The sequence below is a fragment of the Indicator indicator genome, chromosome 38 (genome assembly GCF_027791375.1).
Source record: "Indicator indicator isolate 239-I01 chromosome 38, UM_Iind_1.1, whole genome shotgun sequence".
Taxonomy (NCBI): Eukaryota; Metazoa; Chordata; class Aves; order Piciformes; family Indicatoridae; genus Indicator; species Indicator indicator.
In genome coordinates, this window is record NC_072047.1 from 3,247,233 (window position 1) to 3,263,550 (window position 16,318).

Here is a 16,318-nt window from a genome sequence, read left to right on the forward strand (position 1 = left end):
CTGTAGCAGCTCCATGGGTGACCTGTAGGTGCTCCATGGGTGACCTGTAGGTGCTCCATAGGTGACCTGTAGGTGCTCCACGGGTGACCTTTAGGTGCCCCACGGGTGACCTGTAGGTGCCCCACGGGTGACCTGTAGGTGCTCCATGGGTGACCTGTAGGTGCTCCACGGGTGACCTGTAGGTGCTCCACGGGTGACCTGTAGGTGCCCCACGGGTGACCTGTAGGTGCTCCATAGGTGACCTGTTGGTGCCCCATAGCTGACCTGTAGGTGCTCCACGGGTGACCTGTAGGTGCCCCATGGGTGACCTGTAGGTGCCCCATAGGTGACCTGTAGGTGCCCCATGGGTGACCTGTAGGTGCTCCATGGGTGACCTGTAGGTGCCCCATGGGTGACCTGTAGGTGCTCCATGGGTGACCTTTAGGTGCCCCACGGGTGACCTGTAGGTGCCCCACGGGTGACCTGTAGGTGCTCCATGGGTGACCTGTAGGTGCCCCATGGGTGACCTGTAGGTGCTCCATAGGTGACCTGTAGGTGCCCCATGGGTGACCTGTAGGTGCTCCATAGGTGACCTGTAGGTGCTCCATGGGTGACCTGTAGGTGCTCCACGGGTGACCTGTAGGTGCCCCACGGGTGACCTGTAGGTGCCCCATGGGTGACCTGTAGGTGCTCCATGGCTGACCTGTAGCAGCTCCATGGGTGACCTGTAGGTGCTCCATGGGTGACCTGTAGGTGCTCCATAGGTGACCTGTAGGTGCTCCACGGGTGACCTGTAGGTGCTCCACGGGTGACCTGTAGGTGCTCCATAGGTGACCTGTAGGTGCTCCATGGGTGACCTGTAGGTGCTCCATGCGTGACCTGTAGGTGCTCCAATGGCTGACCTGTAGGTGCTCCACGGGTGACCTGTAGGTGCTCCATAGGTGACCTGTAGGTGCTCCATAGGTGACCTGTAGGTGCTCCACGGGTGACCTGTAGGTGCTCCATAGGTGACCTGTAGGTGTTCCATGGGTGACCTGTAGGTGCTCCATAGGTGACCTGTAGGTGCTCCATGGGTGACCTGTAGGTGCTCCATAGGTGACCTGTAGGTGCTCCATGGGTGACCTGTAGGTGCTCCACGGGTGACCTGTAGGTGCTCCAATGGCTGACCTGTAGCAGCTCCATGGGTGACCTGTAGGTGCTCCATAGGTGACCTGTAGGTGCTCCATAGGTGACCTGTAGCAGCTCCATAGGTGACCTGTAGGTGCTCCATAGGTGACCTGTAGGTGCTCCACGGGTGACCTGTAGGTGCTCCATAGGTGACCTGTAGGTGTTCCATGGGTGACCTGTAGGTGCTCCATAGGTGACCTGTAGGTGCTCCATGGGTGACCTGTAGGTGCTCCATAGGTGACCTGTAGGTGCTCCATGGGTGACCTGTAGGTGCTCCATAGGTGACCTGTAGGTGCTCCATGGGTGACCTGTAGGTGCTCCATAGGTGACCTGTAGGTGTTCCATGGGTGACCTGTAGGTGCTCCATAGGTGACCTGTAGGTGCTCCATGGGTGACCTGTAGGTGCTCCATAGGTGACCTGTAGGTGCTCCATGGGTGACCTGTAGGTGCTCCATAGGTGACCTGTAGCAGCTCCATGGGTGACCTGTAGGTGCTCCATAGGTGACCTGTAGGTGCTCCATAGGTGACCTGTAGGTGCTCCATGGGTGACCTGTAGGTGCTCCATGGGTGACCTGTAGCAGCTCCATGGGTGACCTGTAGCAGCTCCATTGGTGACCTGTAGGTGCTCCATGGCTGACCTGTAGGTGCTCCATAGGTGACCTGTAGCAGCTCCATAGGTGACCTGTAGGTGCTCCATGGGTGACCTGTAGGTGCTCCATAGGTGACCTGTAGGTGCTCCATGGCTGACCTGTAGCAGCTCCATGGGTGACCTGTAGGTGCTCCATGGGTGACCTGTAGGTGCTCCATGGGTGACCTGTAGGTGCTCCATAGGTGACCTGTAGCAGCTCCATGGGTGACCTGTAGGTGCCCCACGGGTGACCTGTAGGTGCCCCATGGGTGACCTGTAGGTGCTCCATGGGTGACCTGTAGGTGCTCCATAGGTGACCTGTAGGTGCTCCATGGGTGACCTGTAGGTGCTCCATAGGTGACCTGTAGCAGCTCCATGGGTGACCTGTAGGTGCTCCATAGGTGACCTGTAGGTGCTCCATAGGTGACCTGTAGGTGTTCCATAGGTGACCTGTAGGTGCCCCATGGGTGACCTGTAGGTGCTCCATGGGTGACCTGTAGGTGTTCCATAGGTGACCTGTAGGTGCTCCATGGGTGACCTGTAGGTGCTCCATAGGTGACCTGTAGGTGCTCCATGGGTGACCTGTAGGTGCTCCATGGGTGACCTGTAGGTGCTCCATGGGTGACCTGTAGGTGCTCCATGGGTGACCTGTAGCGCTCCATGGTGACCTGTAGGTGCTCCATGGTGACCTGTAGGTGCTCCATGGGTGACCTGTAGCAGCTCCATGGGTGACCTGTAGGTGCTCCATGGGTGACCTGTAGGTGCTCCATGGGTGACCTGTAGGTGCTCCATGGTGACCTGTAGGTGCTCCATGGTGACCTGTAGGTGCCCCATGGGTGACCTGTAGGTGCTCCATAGGTGACCTGTAGGCTCCATGGTGACCTGTAGGTGCTCCATGGTGACCTGTAGGTGCTCCATAGGTGACCTGTAGGTGCTCCATGGGTGACCTGTAGGTGCTCCATGGGTGACCTGTAGAGCTCCATGGTGACCTGTAGGTGCTCCATGGGTGACCTGTAGGTGCTCCATGGGTGACCTGTAGTGCTCCATGGGTGACCTGTAGGTGCTCCATAGGTGACCTGTAGTGCTCCATGGTGACCTGTAGGTGCTCCATGGGTGACCTGTAGGTGCTCCATGGGTGACCTGTAGGTGCTCCATGGGTGACCTGTAGGTGCTCCATGGGTGACCTGTAGGTGCTCCATGGGTGACCTGTAGGTGCTCCATGGGTGACCTGTAGGTGCTCCATGGGTGACCTGTAGGTGCTCCATAGGTGACCTGTAGGTGCTCCATAGGTGACCTGTAGGTGCTCCATGGGTGACCTGTAGGTGCTCCACGGGTGACCTGTAGGTGCTCCATGGGGACCTGTAGGTGCTCCATGGGTGACCTGTAGCAGCTCCATGGGTGACCTGTAGGTGCTCCATGGGTGACCTGTAGGTGCTCCATGGGTGACCTGTAGGTGCTCCATGGGTGACCTGTAGGTGCTCCATAGGTGACCTGTAGGTGCCCCATGGGTGACCTGTAGGTGCTCCATAGGTGACCTGTAGGTGCTCCACGGGTGACCTGTAGGTGCTCCATGGGTGACCTGTAGGTGCTCCATAGGTGACCTGTAGGTGCTCCATGGGTGACCTGTAGGGCTCCATGGTGACCTGTAGGTGCTCCATGGGTGACCTGTAGGTGCTCCACGGGTGACCTGTAGCAGCTCCATGGGTGACCTGTAGGTGCTCCATGGGTGACCTGTAGGTGCTCCATGGGTGACCTGTAGGTGCTCCATGGGTGACCTGTAGGTGCTCCATAGGTGACCTGTAGTGCTCCATGGGTGACCTGTAGGTGCTCCATGGGTGACCTGTAGGCTCCATGGGTGACCTGTAGGTGCTCCATGGGTGACCTGTAGGTGCTCCATGGTGACCTGTAGGTGCTCCATGGTGACCTGTAGGTGCTCCATGGGTGACCTGTAGGTGCCCCATGGGTGACCTGTAGCAGCTCCATAGGTGACCTGTAGGTGCTCCATGGGTGACCTGTAGGTGCTCCATAGGTGACCTGTAGGTGCTCCACGGGTGACCTGTAGGTGCTCCATAGGTGACCTGTAGGTGCTCCATGGGTGACCTGTAGGTGCTCCATGGGTGACCTGTAGCAGCTCCATGGGTGACCTGTAGGTGCTCCATGGGTGACCTGTAGGTGCTCCATGGGTGACCTGTAGGTGCTCCATGGGTGACCTGTAGGTGCTCCATGGGTGACCTGTAGGTGTTCCATAGGTGACCTGTAGCAGCTCCATGGGTGACCTGTAGGTGCTCCATGGGTGACCTGTAGCAGCTCCATGGGTGACCTGTAGGTGCTCCATGGGTGACCTGTAGGAGCTCCATAGGTGACCTGTAGCAGCTCCATTGGTGACCTGTAGGTGCCCCATGGGTGACCTGTAGGTGCCCCATGGGTGACCTGTAGCAGCTCCATAGGTGACCTGTAGGTGCTCCATGGGTGACCTGTAGGTGCTCCATAGGTGACCTGTAGGTGCTCCACGGGTGACCTGTAGCAGCTCCATAGGTGACCTGTAGGTGCTCCATGGGTGACCTGTAGGTGCTCCATGGGTGACCTGTAGCAGCTCCATGGGTGACCTGTAGGTGCCCCATGGGTGACCTGTAGGTGCTCCATGGGTGACCTGTAGCAGCTCCATAGGTGACCTGTAGGTGCTCCATGGGTGACCTGTAGGTGCCCCATGGGTGACCTGTAGGTGCTCCATGGGTGACCTGTAGGTGCCCCATGGGTGACCTGTAGGTGCCCCATGGGTGACCTGTAGCAGCTCCATAGGTGACCTGTAGGTGCCCCATGGGTGACCTGTAGCAGCTCCATAGGTGACCTGTAGGTGCCCCATGGGTGACCTGTAGGTGCTCCATAGGTGACCTGTAGGTGCTCCACGGGTGACCTGTAGGTGCCCCACGGGTGACCTGCAGGTGCTCCACGGGTGACCTGTAGGTGCCCCACGGGTGACCTGTAGGTGCTCCATAGGTGACCTGTAGGTGCTCCATGGGTGACCTGTAGGTGCCCCATGGGTGACCTGTAGGTGCTCCATGGGTGACCTGTAGGTGCTCCATAGGTGACCTGTAGGTGCTCCATGGGTGACCTGTAGGTGCCCCATGGGTGACCTGTAGGTGCTCCACGGGTGACCTTTAGGTGCCCCACGGGTGACCTGTAGGTGCCCCACGGGTGACCTGTAGGTGCTCCATAGGTGACCTGTAGGTGCTCCATGGGTGACCTGTAGGTGCCCCATGGGTGACCTGTAGGTGCTCCACGGGTGACCTTTAGGTGCCCCACGGGTGACCTGTAGGTGCCCCACGGGTGACCTGTAGGTGCTCCATGGGTGACCTGTAGGTGCCCCATGGGTGACCTGTAGGTGCTCCACGGGTGACCTTTAGGTGCCCCACGGGTGACCTGTAGGTGCCCCACGGGTGACCTGTAGGTGCTCCATAGGTGACCTGTAGGTGCTCCATGGGTGACCTGTAGGTGCTCCATGGGTGACCTGTAGGTGCTCCATAGGTGACCTTTAGGTGCCCCACGGGTGACCTGTAGGTGCCCCACGGGTGACCTGTAGGTGCTCCATAGGTGACCTGTAGGTGCTCCACGGGTGACCTGTAGGTGCTCCATAGGTGACCTGTAGGTGCTCCATAGGTGACCTGTAGGTGCTCCATAGGTGACCTGTAGGTGCCCCATGGGTGACCTGTAGGTGCTCCACGGGTGACCTGTAGGTGCCCCACGGGTGACCTTTAGGTGCCCCACGGGTGACCTGTGGTGCCCCCCAGGTGGGAGCCTCTCTCTTCGCCAGCAACATTGGCTCCGGGCACTTCGTAGGCCTGGCCGGGACCGGGGCCGCAGGAGGCATCGCCGTGGGAGGCTTCGAGTGGAGTGTGAGGCCTGGGGAGAACATGGAGGGGGATATTATGGGATGGGAGAGTATGGATGGGGATATTATGGGATGGGGAGCCTATGGATGGGTTCCATGTGGATGGGGAGCCTATGGATGGGGAACGTATGGATGGGGAGCCTATGGATGGGGAACCTATGGATGGGGAACGTATGGATGGGGAGCCTATGGATGGGGAGCCTATGGATGGGGAACCTATGGATGGGGAGCCTATGGATGGGGAGCCTATGGATGGGGAACGTATGGATGGGGAGCCTATGGATGGGGAGCCTATGGATGGGGACATTATGGATGGGGAACCTATGGATGGGGACCTTGTGGATGGGGACATTATGGATGGGGAGCCTATGGATGGGGAACCTATGGATGGGGACCCTATGGATGGGGAACCTATGGATGGGGACCTTATGGGATGGGGACATTATGGGATGGGGACCTTATGGATGGGGAACCTATGGATGGGGACCCTATGGATGGGGAACCTATGGATGGGGACCTTATGGGATGGGGACATTATGGGATGGGGACCTTATGGATGGGGAACCTATGGATGGGGAGCCTATGGATGGGGAGCCTATGGATGGGGACCTTGTGGATGGGGACATTATGGATGGGGAGCCTATGGATGGGGAACCTATGGATGGGGACCTTATGGGATGGGGACATTATGGGATGGGGACCTTATGGATGGGGAACCTATGGATGGGGAGCCTATGGATGGGGAACCTATGGATGGGGACCTTATGGGATGGGGACATTATGGATGGGGAGCCTATGGATGGGGACCTATGGATGGGGAGCCTATGGATGGGAGCCTATGGATGGGGAACCTATGGATGGGGACCTTATGGGATGGGGACCTATGGATGGGGACCCTATGGATGGGGAACCTATGGATGGGGAGCCTATGGATGGGACCCTATGGATGGGGACCTATGGATGGGGAACCTATGGATGGGGAGCCTATGGATGGGGAGCCTATGGATGGGACCCTATGGATGGGGAACCTATGGATGGGGACCTTATGGGATGGGGACCTATGGGATGGGGACCTTATGGATGGGGAGCCTATGGATGGGGACCTATGGATGGGGAGCTTATGGGATTGGGAGCCTATGGATGGGGAGCCTATGGATTGGGAGCCTATGGATGGGGAGCCTATGGATGGGGACATATGGGATGGGGACCTATGGATGGGGAGCTATGGATGGGGAGCCTATGGATGGGGAGCCTATGGATGGGGACCTATGGATTGGGAGCCTATGGATGGGGACCTATGGATGGGGACCTATGGATGGGAAGCCTATGGATGGGGAACCTATGGATGGGACCTATGGATGGAGAGCCTATGGATGGGGAACCTATGGATGGGGACCTTATGGGATGGGGAGCCTATGGATGGGGACCCTATGGATGGGGAGCCTATAGATGGGGAGCCTATGGATGGGGAACCTATGGATGGGGAACCTATGGATGGGTTTCCTATGGATGGAGAGCCTATGGATGGGGAGCCTATGGATGGGGACCTTATGGGATGGGGAGCCTATGGATGGGGAGCCTATGGATGGGGACCTTATGGATGGGGAGCCTATGGATGGGGAGCCTATGGATGGGGACCTTATGGGATGGGGAGCCTATGGATGGGGAGCCTATGGATGGGGAGCCTATGGATGGGTTTCCTGTGGATGAGGAGCCTGTGGATGGGGACCTTATGGGATGGGGACTCTGTGGATGGGGACCTTGTGGAGAGATTCCCTTTGGATACTGTGCACATACCCTATAGACTCCTATAGACCCTCATAGGCACCTGTAGATCCCCTGTAGATCCCCTCTAGATCCCCTCTAGATCCCCTACAAATCCCATACAGACCCCCTTAAGATCCCCTATAGGTCCCTGTAGATCCTCTATGGATCTCCTATAACCTCTGCAGATCCCTTGTAGATCCCCTATAGACCCCTCTAGCCCCATGCACATCCCTACAAATCCCATATGGACCCCTATAGATTCTCTAGAGACCCCTAAAGATCCCTACAGATCCCCATAGATCCCCCATAGATCCCTAGAAATCCCCTATAGACCCCCTTGAATCCCCTATACATCCCCACAGATCCCCTCAGATCCCCTATAGATCCCCACAGATCACCTATAGATCCCCACAGACCCCTACAGATCCCCTATAGACCCCTACAGATCCCCTATAGACCCCCTTAGATCCCCACAGACCCCTACAGATCCCCTATAGACCCCCTTAGATCCCCACAGACCCCTACAGATCCCCTATAGACCCCCTTAGATCCCCTATAGACCGCTACAGATCCCCTATAGACCCCCTTAGATCCCCACAGACCCCTACAGATCCCCGAGAGACCTCCTTAGATCCCCTATAGACCCCTACAGATGCCCTATAGACCCCTACAGATGCCCTATAGACCCCCTTAGATCCCCACAGACCCCTACAGATCCCCAATAGACCCCCTTAGATCCCCACAGACCCCTACAGATCCCCTATAGACCCCCTTAGATCCCCACAGACCCCTACAGATCCCCTATAGACCCCCTTAGATCCCCATAGACCCCTACAGATCCCCTATAGACCCCTACAGATCCCCTATAGACCCCTACAGATCCCCATAGACCCCTACACATCCCCTATAGACCTCCTTAGATCCCCTATAGATCCCTACAGATCCCCTATAGACCCCCTTAGATCCCCACAGACCCCTACAGATCCCCCATAGACCCCTACAGATCCCCTATAGACCCCCTTAGATCCCCATAGACCCCTACAGATCCCCTATAGACCCCTACAGATCCCCTAGAGACCCCCTTAGATCCCCTATAGACCCCTACAGATCCTCTATAGACCCTCTTAGATCCCCTATAGACCCCTACAGATCCTCTATAGACCCCTACAGATCCTCTATAGACCCCCTTAGATCCCCATAGACCCCTACAGATCCCCTATAGACCCCCTTAGATCCCCTATAGACCCCTACAGATCCCCTATAGACCCCTACAGATCCCCTATAGATCCCTACAGATCCCCTATAGACCCCCTTAGATCCCCTATAGACCCCCTTAGATCCCCTATAGACCCCTACAGATCCCCTATAGACCCCTACAGATCCCCTATAGACCCCCTTAGATCCCCATAGACCTCTACAGATCCCCTATAGACCCCTACACATCCCCTATAGACCCCCTTAGATCCCCATAGACCCCTACAGATCCCCTATAGACCCCCTTAGATCCGCTATAGACCCCCTTAGATCCCCATAGACCCCTACAGATCCCCTATAGACCCCCTTAGATCCGCTATAGACCCCCTTAGATCCCCTATAGACCCCTACAGATCCTCTATAGACCCCCTTAGATCCCCATAGACCCCTACAGATCCCCTATAGACCCCCTTAGATCCCCTATAGACCCCCTTAGATCCCCTATAGACCCCTACAGATCCCCTATAGACCCCTACAGATCCCCACAGATCCCCACAGATCCCTACAGCCCCCTATAGATCCCCAGAGATCCCCCAGAGATCCTCTATAGATCCCTGCAGATCCCCCGTAGATCCCCATAGATTCCCCTACAGATCCCCTCTAGACCCTTCCCCCCAGCCCCTTCCCTTTCCCCTTCCCCTCCCCTCCCCCTCCCCTCCCTTTGCTCCCATCCAGCTCAAGCCCCGCCCACTTCTGGGGCTGAGCCCTGTCGGGGCCCAGCCCACTCCCGGTGCCCTCGGCCAATCAGCGCTGTGGCCCCGCCCCCAGGGGATGTTCATTGTGCTGCTGCTGGGATGGATCTTTGTCCCGATCTACATGAGAGCAGGGGTGAGGCAGCTCCCAGTGCTCCCAGTATGGCTCCCACTGCCCCCCAGTGCCTCCCAGTCCCATCCCAGTCCCTCCCAATCCTCTCCCTGTCACTCCCAGACCCTCCCAATCGCCTCCCAGTGCCTCCCAGTCCCTCCCAGTCCCTCCTTATCCCCTCCCAGTCCCTCCCAAGCCCCTCCCAGTCCCTTCATGTGCCTCCCAATCCCCTCCCAATCTCTCCCAGTGCCTCCCAGTCCTATCCCAGTCCCTCCAAGACCCCTCCCAAATCTCCTCCCAGTTCCTCCCATTCTGTCCCACTCCCTTCCAGTCTCTCCCAATCCCTTCCCAGTCCCTTCCAGTGCCTCCCAATCCTCTCCCAGACCCTCCCAGTCCCCGACCAAATCCCCTCCCAGTCTCTCCCAATTCCCTCCCAGTCCCCTCCCAAGCCCTTCCCAGTCCACTCCCAATTGCTCCCAGTCCCTTCCAGTCCCTTCCAGCCCTCAGGCCCCTTCCAGTCCTCTCCCAATACCCTCCCAGTCCCCTCCCAGTCCATCCCAGTTCCCCCCAGGTCAGCACCATGCCGGAGTACCTGGGGCTGCGCTTCGGGGGGTCCCGGATCCGACTCTACCTGGCCCTGCTCAGCCTGGGGCTCTACATCGCCACCAAGATCTCAGTATGGAGCCTGCAGGGGTCTGGGGGGGCGCTAGGGGGCGAGAGGAGCTGTAGGGGGCGCTAGGGGGCAGCAGAGGGGTAGAGAGGAGCTGTAGGGGGCGCTAGAGGGCACTAGAGGGGTAGAGAGGAGCTGTAGGGGGCACTGGGGGGCGCTAGGGGGCGAGAGGAGCTGTAGGGGCGCTAGGGGGCCGCAGAGGGGTAGAGAGGAGCGGTAGGGGGCGCTATAGGGCACTAGAGGGGTAGAGAGGAGCTGTAGGGGGCGCTAGAGGGCACTAGAGGGGTAGAGAGGAGCTGTAGGGGGCGCTAGGGGGCAGCAGAGGGGTAGAGAGGAGCTGTAGGGGGCGCTAGAGGGCACTAGAGGGGTAGAGAGGAGCTGTAGGGGGCACTAGGGGGCAGCAGAGGGGTAGAGAGGAGCTGTAGGGGGCACTAGGGGGCACTAGAGGGGTAGAGAGGAGCTGTAGGGGGCACTAGGGGGCAGCAGAGGGGTAGAGAGGAGCTGTAGGGGGCACTGGGGGGCACTAGAGGGGTAGAGAGGAGCTGTAGGGGGCACTAGGGGGCAGCAGAGGGGTAGAGAGGAGCTGTAGGGGGCACTAGGGGGCAGCAGAGGGGTAGAGAGGAGCTGTAGGGGGCACTAGGGGGCACTAGAGGGGTAGAGAGGAGCTGTAGGGGGCACTAGGGGGCAGCAGAGGGGTAGAGAGGAGCTGTAGGGGGCGCTATAGGGCACTAGAGGGGTAGAGAGGAGCTGTAGGGGGCGCTAGAGGGCACTAGAGGGGTAGAGAGGAGCTGTAGGGGGCGCTAGGGGGCAGCAGAGGGGTAGAGAGGAGCTGTAGGGGGCGCTAGAGGGCACTAGAGGGGTAGAGAGGAGCTGTAGGGGGCACTAGGGGGCAGCAGAGGGGTAGAGAGGAGCTGTAGGGGGCACTAGGGGGCACTAGAGGGGTAGAGAGGAGCTGTAGGGGGCACTAGGGGGCAGCAGAGGGGTAGAGAGGAGCTGTAGGGGGCACTAGGGGGCAGCAGAGGGGTAGAGAGGAGCTGTAGGGGGCGCTAGGGGGCAGCAGAGGGGTAGAGAGGAGCTGTAGGGGGCACTGGGGGGCACTAGAGGGGTAGAGAGGAGCTGTAGGGGGCACTAGGGGGCAGCAGAGGGGTAGAGAGGAGCTGTAGGGGGCACTAGGGGGCAGCAGAGGGGTAGAGAGGAGCTGTAGGGGGCACTAGGGGGCAGCAGAGGGGTAGAGAGGAGCTGTAGGGGGCGCTAGGGGGCAGCAGAGGGGTAGAGAGGAGCTGTAGGGGGCACTGGGGGGCACTAGAGGGGTAGAGAGGAGCTGTAGGGGGCACTGGGGGGCACTAGAGGGGTAGAGAGGAGCTGTAGGGGGCACTGGGGGGCACTAGAGGGGTAGAGAGGAGCTGTAGGGGGCACTAGGGGGCAGCAGAGGGGTAGGGAGGACCTGTAGGGGGCACTGGGGGGCGCTAGGGGGCGAGAGGAGCTGTAGGGGGCGCTAGGGGGCCGCAGAGGGGTAGAGAGGAGCTGTAGGGGGCGCTAGAGGGCACTAGAGGGGTAGAGAGGAGCTGTAGGGGGCGCTAGGGGGCAGCAGAGGGGTAGAGAGGAGCTGTAGGGGGCGCTAGAGGGCACTAGAGGGGTAGAGAGGAGCTGTAGGGGGCACTAGGGGGCACTAGAGGGGTAGAGAGGAGCTGTAGGGGGCACTAGGGGGCAGCAGAGGGGTAGAGAGGAGCTGTAGGGGGCACTAGGGGGCAGCAGAGGGGTAGAGAGGAGCTGTAGGGGGCACTGGGGGCACTAGAGGGGTAGAGAGGAGCTGTAGGGGGCGCTAGGGGGCCGCAGAGGGGTAGAGAGGAGCTGTAGGGGGCACTAGGGGGCAGCAGAGGGGTAGAGAGGAGCTGTAGGGGGCACTAGGGGGCCGCAGAGGGGTAGAGAGGAGCTGTAGGGGGCGCTAGGGGGCAGCAGAGGGGTAGAGAGGAGCTGTAGGGGGCGCTAGGGGGCAGCAGAGGGGTAGAGAGGAGCTGTAGGGGGCACTAGGGGGCAGCAGAGGGGTAGAGAGGAGCTGTAGGGGGCGCTAGGGGGCCGCAGAGGGGTAGAGAGGAGCTGTAGGGGGCGCTAGGGGGCCGCAGAGGGATCTGTGGGGTCTGTGAGGGGTCTCTAGCGGCAGGCAGGGATCCAATGGCTCTGCAGGGGATCTCTTGGGGCAGGGAGGGATCTCTAGAGGCTGGAGCAGATCTCTACCTTCTGGGGGGTGTCTGTGCCCGGTAGGTGCTCCGGAGGGGTGGGAGGGATCTCTAGGGATCTAAAGGGATCTCTGGGGTTCTGTAGGGATCTCTTGGGGCTGGGGGGAATGGGGGTGTGGATCTGTGCCCTGTAGGTGCTCCACAGGGGTGGGAGGGATCTAAAGGGATCTCTAGGAGTCTGTAGGGATCTCTTGGGGCTGGGAGTGGCTTCAAGGGGCTGGGAGGGGATCTCTAGGGATCTACAGGGTCTCTAGGGATCTATAGAGTCTCTAAGGGATCTATAGGGTCTCCAAGGGATCTATAGGGTCTCTAGGGATCTATAGGGTCTCTAGGGATCTAAAGGGTCTCTAAGGGATCTATAGGGTCTCCAAGGGATCTATAGGGTCTCTAGGGATCTATAGGGTCTCTAAGGGATCTACAGGGTCTCTAAGGGATCTATAGGGTCTCTAGGGATCTAAAGGGTCTCTAAGGGATCTATAGGGTCTCTAAGGGATCTATAGGGTCTCTAGGGATATATAGGGTCTCTAGGGATCTAAAGGGTCTCTAAGGGATCTACAGGGTCTCTAGGGATCTAAAGGGTCTCTAAGGGATCTGTAGGGTCTCTAGGGATCTATAGGGTCTCTAGGGATCTATAGGGTCTCTAAGGGATCTATAGGGTCTCCAAGGGATCTATAGGGTCTCTAGGGATCTAAAGGGTCTCTAAGGGATCTATAGGGTCTCTAAGGGATCTATAGGGTCTCTAGGGATCTATAGGGTCTCTAAGGGATCTATAGGGTCTCTAGGGATCTATAGGGTCTCTAGGGATCTACAGGGTCTCTAAGGGATCTATAGGGTCTCCAAGGGATCTATAGGGTCTCTAGGGATCTATAGGGTCTCTAAGGGATCTATAGGGTCTCTAGGGATCTACAGGGTTCTAGGGATCTACAGGGTCTCTAAGGGATCTATAGGGTCTCTAGGGATCTACAGGGTCTCTAGGGATCTATAGGGTCTCTAAGGGATCTATAGGGTCTCTAGGGATCTAAAGGGTCTCTAAGGGATCTATAGGGTCTCTAGGGATCTATAGGGTCTCTAGGGATCTACAGGGTCTCTAAGGGATCTATAGGGTCTCCAAGGGATCTATAGGGTCTCTAGGGATCTATAGGGTCTCTAGGGATCTAAAGGGTCTCTAAGGGATCTATAGGGTCTCCAAGGGATCTATAGGGTCTCTAGGGATCTATAGGGTCTCTAGGGATCTAAAGGGTCTCTAAGGGATCTATAGGGTCTCCAAGGGATCTATAGGGTCTCTAGGGATCTATAGGGTCTCTAAGGGATCTATAGGGTCTCTAGGGATCTATAGGGTCTCTAAGGGATCTATAGGGTCTCTAGGGATCTATAGGGTCTCTAGGGATCTACAGGGTCTCTTAGGGATCTATAGGGTCTCCAAGGGATCTATAGGGTCTCTAGGGATCTATAGGGTCTCTAAGGGATCTATAGGGTCTCTAGGGATCTACAGGGTTCTAGGGATCTATAGGGTCTCTAAGGGATCTATAGGGTCTCTAGGGATCTATAGGGTCTCTAGGGATCTAAAGGGTCTCTAAGGGATCTATAGGGTCTCTAAAGATCTATAGGGTCTCTAGGGATCTAAAGGGTCTCTTAGGGATCTACAGGGTCTCTAGAGATCTATAGGGTCTCTAGGGATCTAAAGGGTCTCTAAGGGATCTATAGGGTCTCTAAGGGATCTATAGGGTCTCTAGGGATCTACAGGGTTCTAGGGATCTATAGGGTCTCTAAGGGATCTATAGGGTCTCTAGGGATCTATAGGGTCTCTAGGGATCTAAAGGGTCTCTAAGGGATCTATAGGGTCTCTAGAGATCTATAGGGTCTCTAGGGACCTAAAGGGTCTCTAAGGGATCTATAGGGTCTCTAAGGGATCTATAGGGTCTCTAGGGATCTATAGGGTCTCTAGGGACCTAAAGGGTCTCTAAGGGATCTATAGGGTCTCTAAGGGATCTATAGGGTCTCTAGGGATCTACAGGGTCTCTAAGGGATCTATAGGGTCTCTAGGGATCTGTAGAGTCTCTAAGGGATCTATAGGGTCTCTAGGGATCTATAGGGTCTCTAAGGGATCTATAGGGTTCTAGGGATCTATAGGGTCTCTAGGGATCTATAGGGTTCTAGGGATCTATAGGGTCTCAAGGAATCTATAGGGTCTCTAGGGATCTATAGGGTCTCCAAGGGATCTATAGGGTCTCTAGGGATCTACAGGGTCTCTTGGGATCTATAGGGTCTCTAAGGGATCTACAGGGTCTCTAAGGGATCTACAGGGTCTCTAGGGATCTATAGGGTCTCTAAGGGATCTATAGGGTCTCTAAGGGATCCATAGGGTCTCTAGGGATCTACAGGGTCTCTAAGGGATCTACAGGGTCTCTAGGGATCTATAGGGTCTCTAAGGGATCCATAGGGTCTCTAGGGATCTACAGGGTCTCTAAGGGATCTATAGGGTCTCTAGGGATCTATAGGGTCTCCAAGGGATCTATAGGGTCTCTAAGGGATCTATAGGGTCTCTAGGGATCTACAGGGTCTCTAGGGGATCTATAGGGTCTCTAGGGATCTACAGGGTCTCTAAGGGATCTATAGGGTCTCTAGGGATCTATAGGGTCTCTAAGGGATCTATAGGGTCTCTAAGGGATCCATAGGGTCTCTAGGGATCTACAGGGTCTCTAAGGGATCTACAGGGTCTCTAGGGATCTATAGGGTCTCTAAGGGATCTGTAGGGTCTCTAGGGATCTAAAGGGTCTCTTAGGGATCTATAGGGTCTCTAAGGGATCCATAGGGTCTCTAGGGATCTATAGGGTCTCTAAGGGATCTACAGGGTCTCTAAGGGATCTACAGGTTCTCTAAGGGATCCATAGGGTCTCTAGGGATCTATAGGGTCTCTAAGGGATCTACAGGGTCTCTAAGGGATCTATAGGGTCTCTAGGGATCTATAGGGCCTCTAAGGGATCTATAGGGTTCTAGGGATCTATAGGGTCTCTAGGGATCTATAGGGTTCTAGGGATCTATAGGGTCTCAAGGAATCTATAGGGTCTCTAGGGATCTATAGGGTCTCTAAGGGATCTATAGGGTCTCTAAGGGATCCATAGGGTCTCTAGGGATCTACAGGGTCTCTAAGGGATCTACAGGGTCTCTAGGGATCTACAGGGTCTCTAAGGGATCTACAGGGTCTCTAGGGATCTATAGGGTCTCTAAGGGATCTATAGAGTCTCTAAGGGATCCATAGGGTCTCTAGGGATCTACAGGGTCTCTAAGGGATCTACAGGGTCTCTAGGGATCTATAGGGTCTCTAAGGGATCTGTAGGGTCTCTAGGGATCTAAAGGGTCTCTAAGGGATCTATAGGGTCTCTAAGGGATCTATAGGGTCTCTAGGGATCTACAGGGTCTCTAGGGATCTACAGGGTCTCTAAGGGATCTATAGGGTCTCTAAGGGATCTATAGGGTCTCTAAGGGATCCATAGGGTCTCTAGGGATCTATAGGGTCTCTAAGGGATCTACAGGGTCTCTAAGGGATCTACAGGGTCTCTAAGGGATCTATAGGGTCTCTAGGGATCTATAGGGTCTCTAGGGATCTATAGGGTCTCTAAGGGATCTACAGGGTCTCTAAGGGATCCATAGGGTCTCTAAGGGATCTACAGGGTCTCTAGGGATCTACAGGGTCTCTAAGGGATCTACAGGGTCTCTAGGGATCTATAGGGTCTCTAAGGGATCTGTAGGGTCTCTAGGGATCTACAGGGTCTCTAAGGGATCTGTAGGGTCTCTAGGGATCTAAAGGGTCTCTAAGGGATCCATAGGGTCTCTAGGGATCTATAGGGTCTCTAAGGGATCTACAGGGTCTCTAAGGGATCTATAGGGTCTCTAAGGGATCTATAGGGTCTCTAGGGATCTAT

General features: G+C 56.8%; 1 protein-coding gene across 1 annotated transcript in view; it reads left to right on the forward strand.

Moving 5' to 3' along the window:
• Positions 1-16,318, forward strand: part of LOC128978655 (sodium/glucose cotransporter 2-like) — a 54,567-nt gene that overhangs the window by 23,191 nt on the left and 15,058 nt on the right. Inside the window, exons 3-5 of the mRNA XM_054396605.1 lie at positions 5,563-5,667; positions 9,453-9,512; positions 10,060-10,164. Coding sequence (XP_054252580.1) covers positions 5,563-5,667; positions 9,453-9,512; positions 10,060-10,164 — 270 coding nt within the window. The remainder of the gene's footprint in view (positions 1-5,562; positions 5,668-9,452; positions 9,513-10,059; positions 10,165-16,318) is intronic.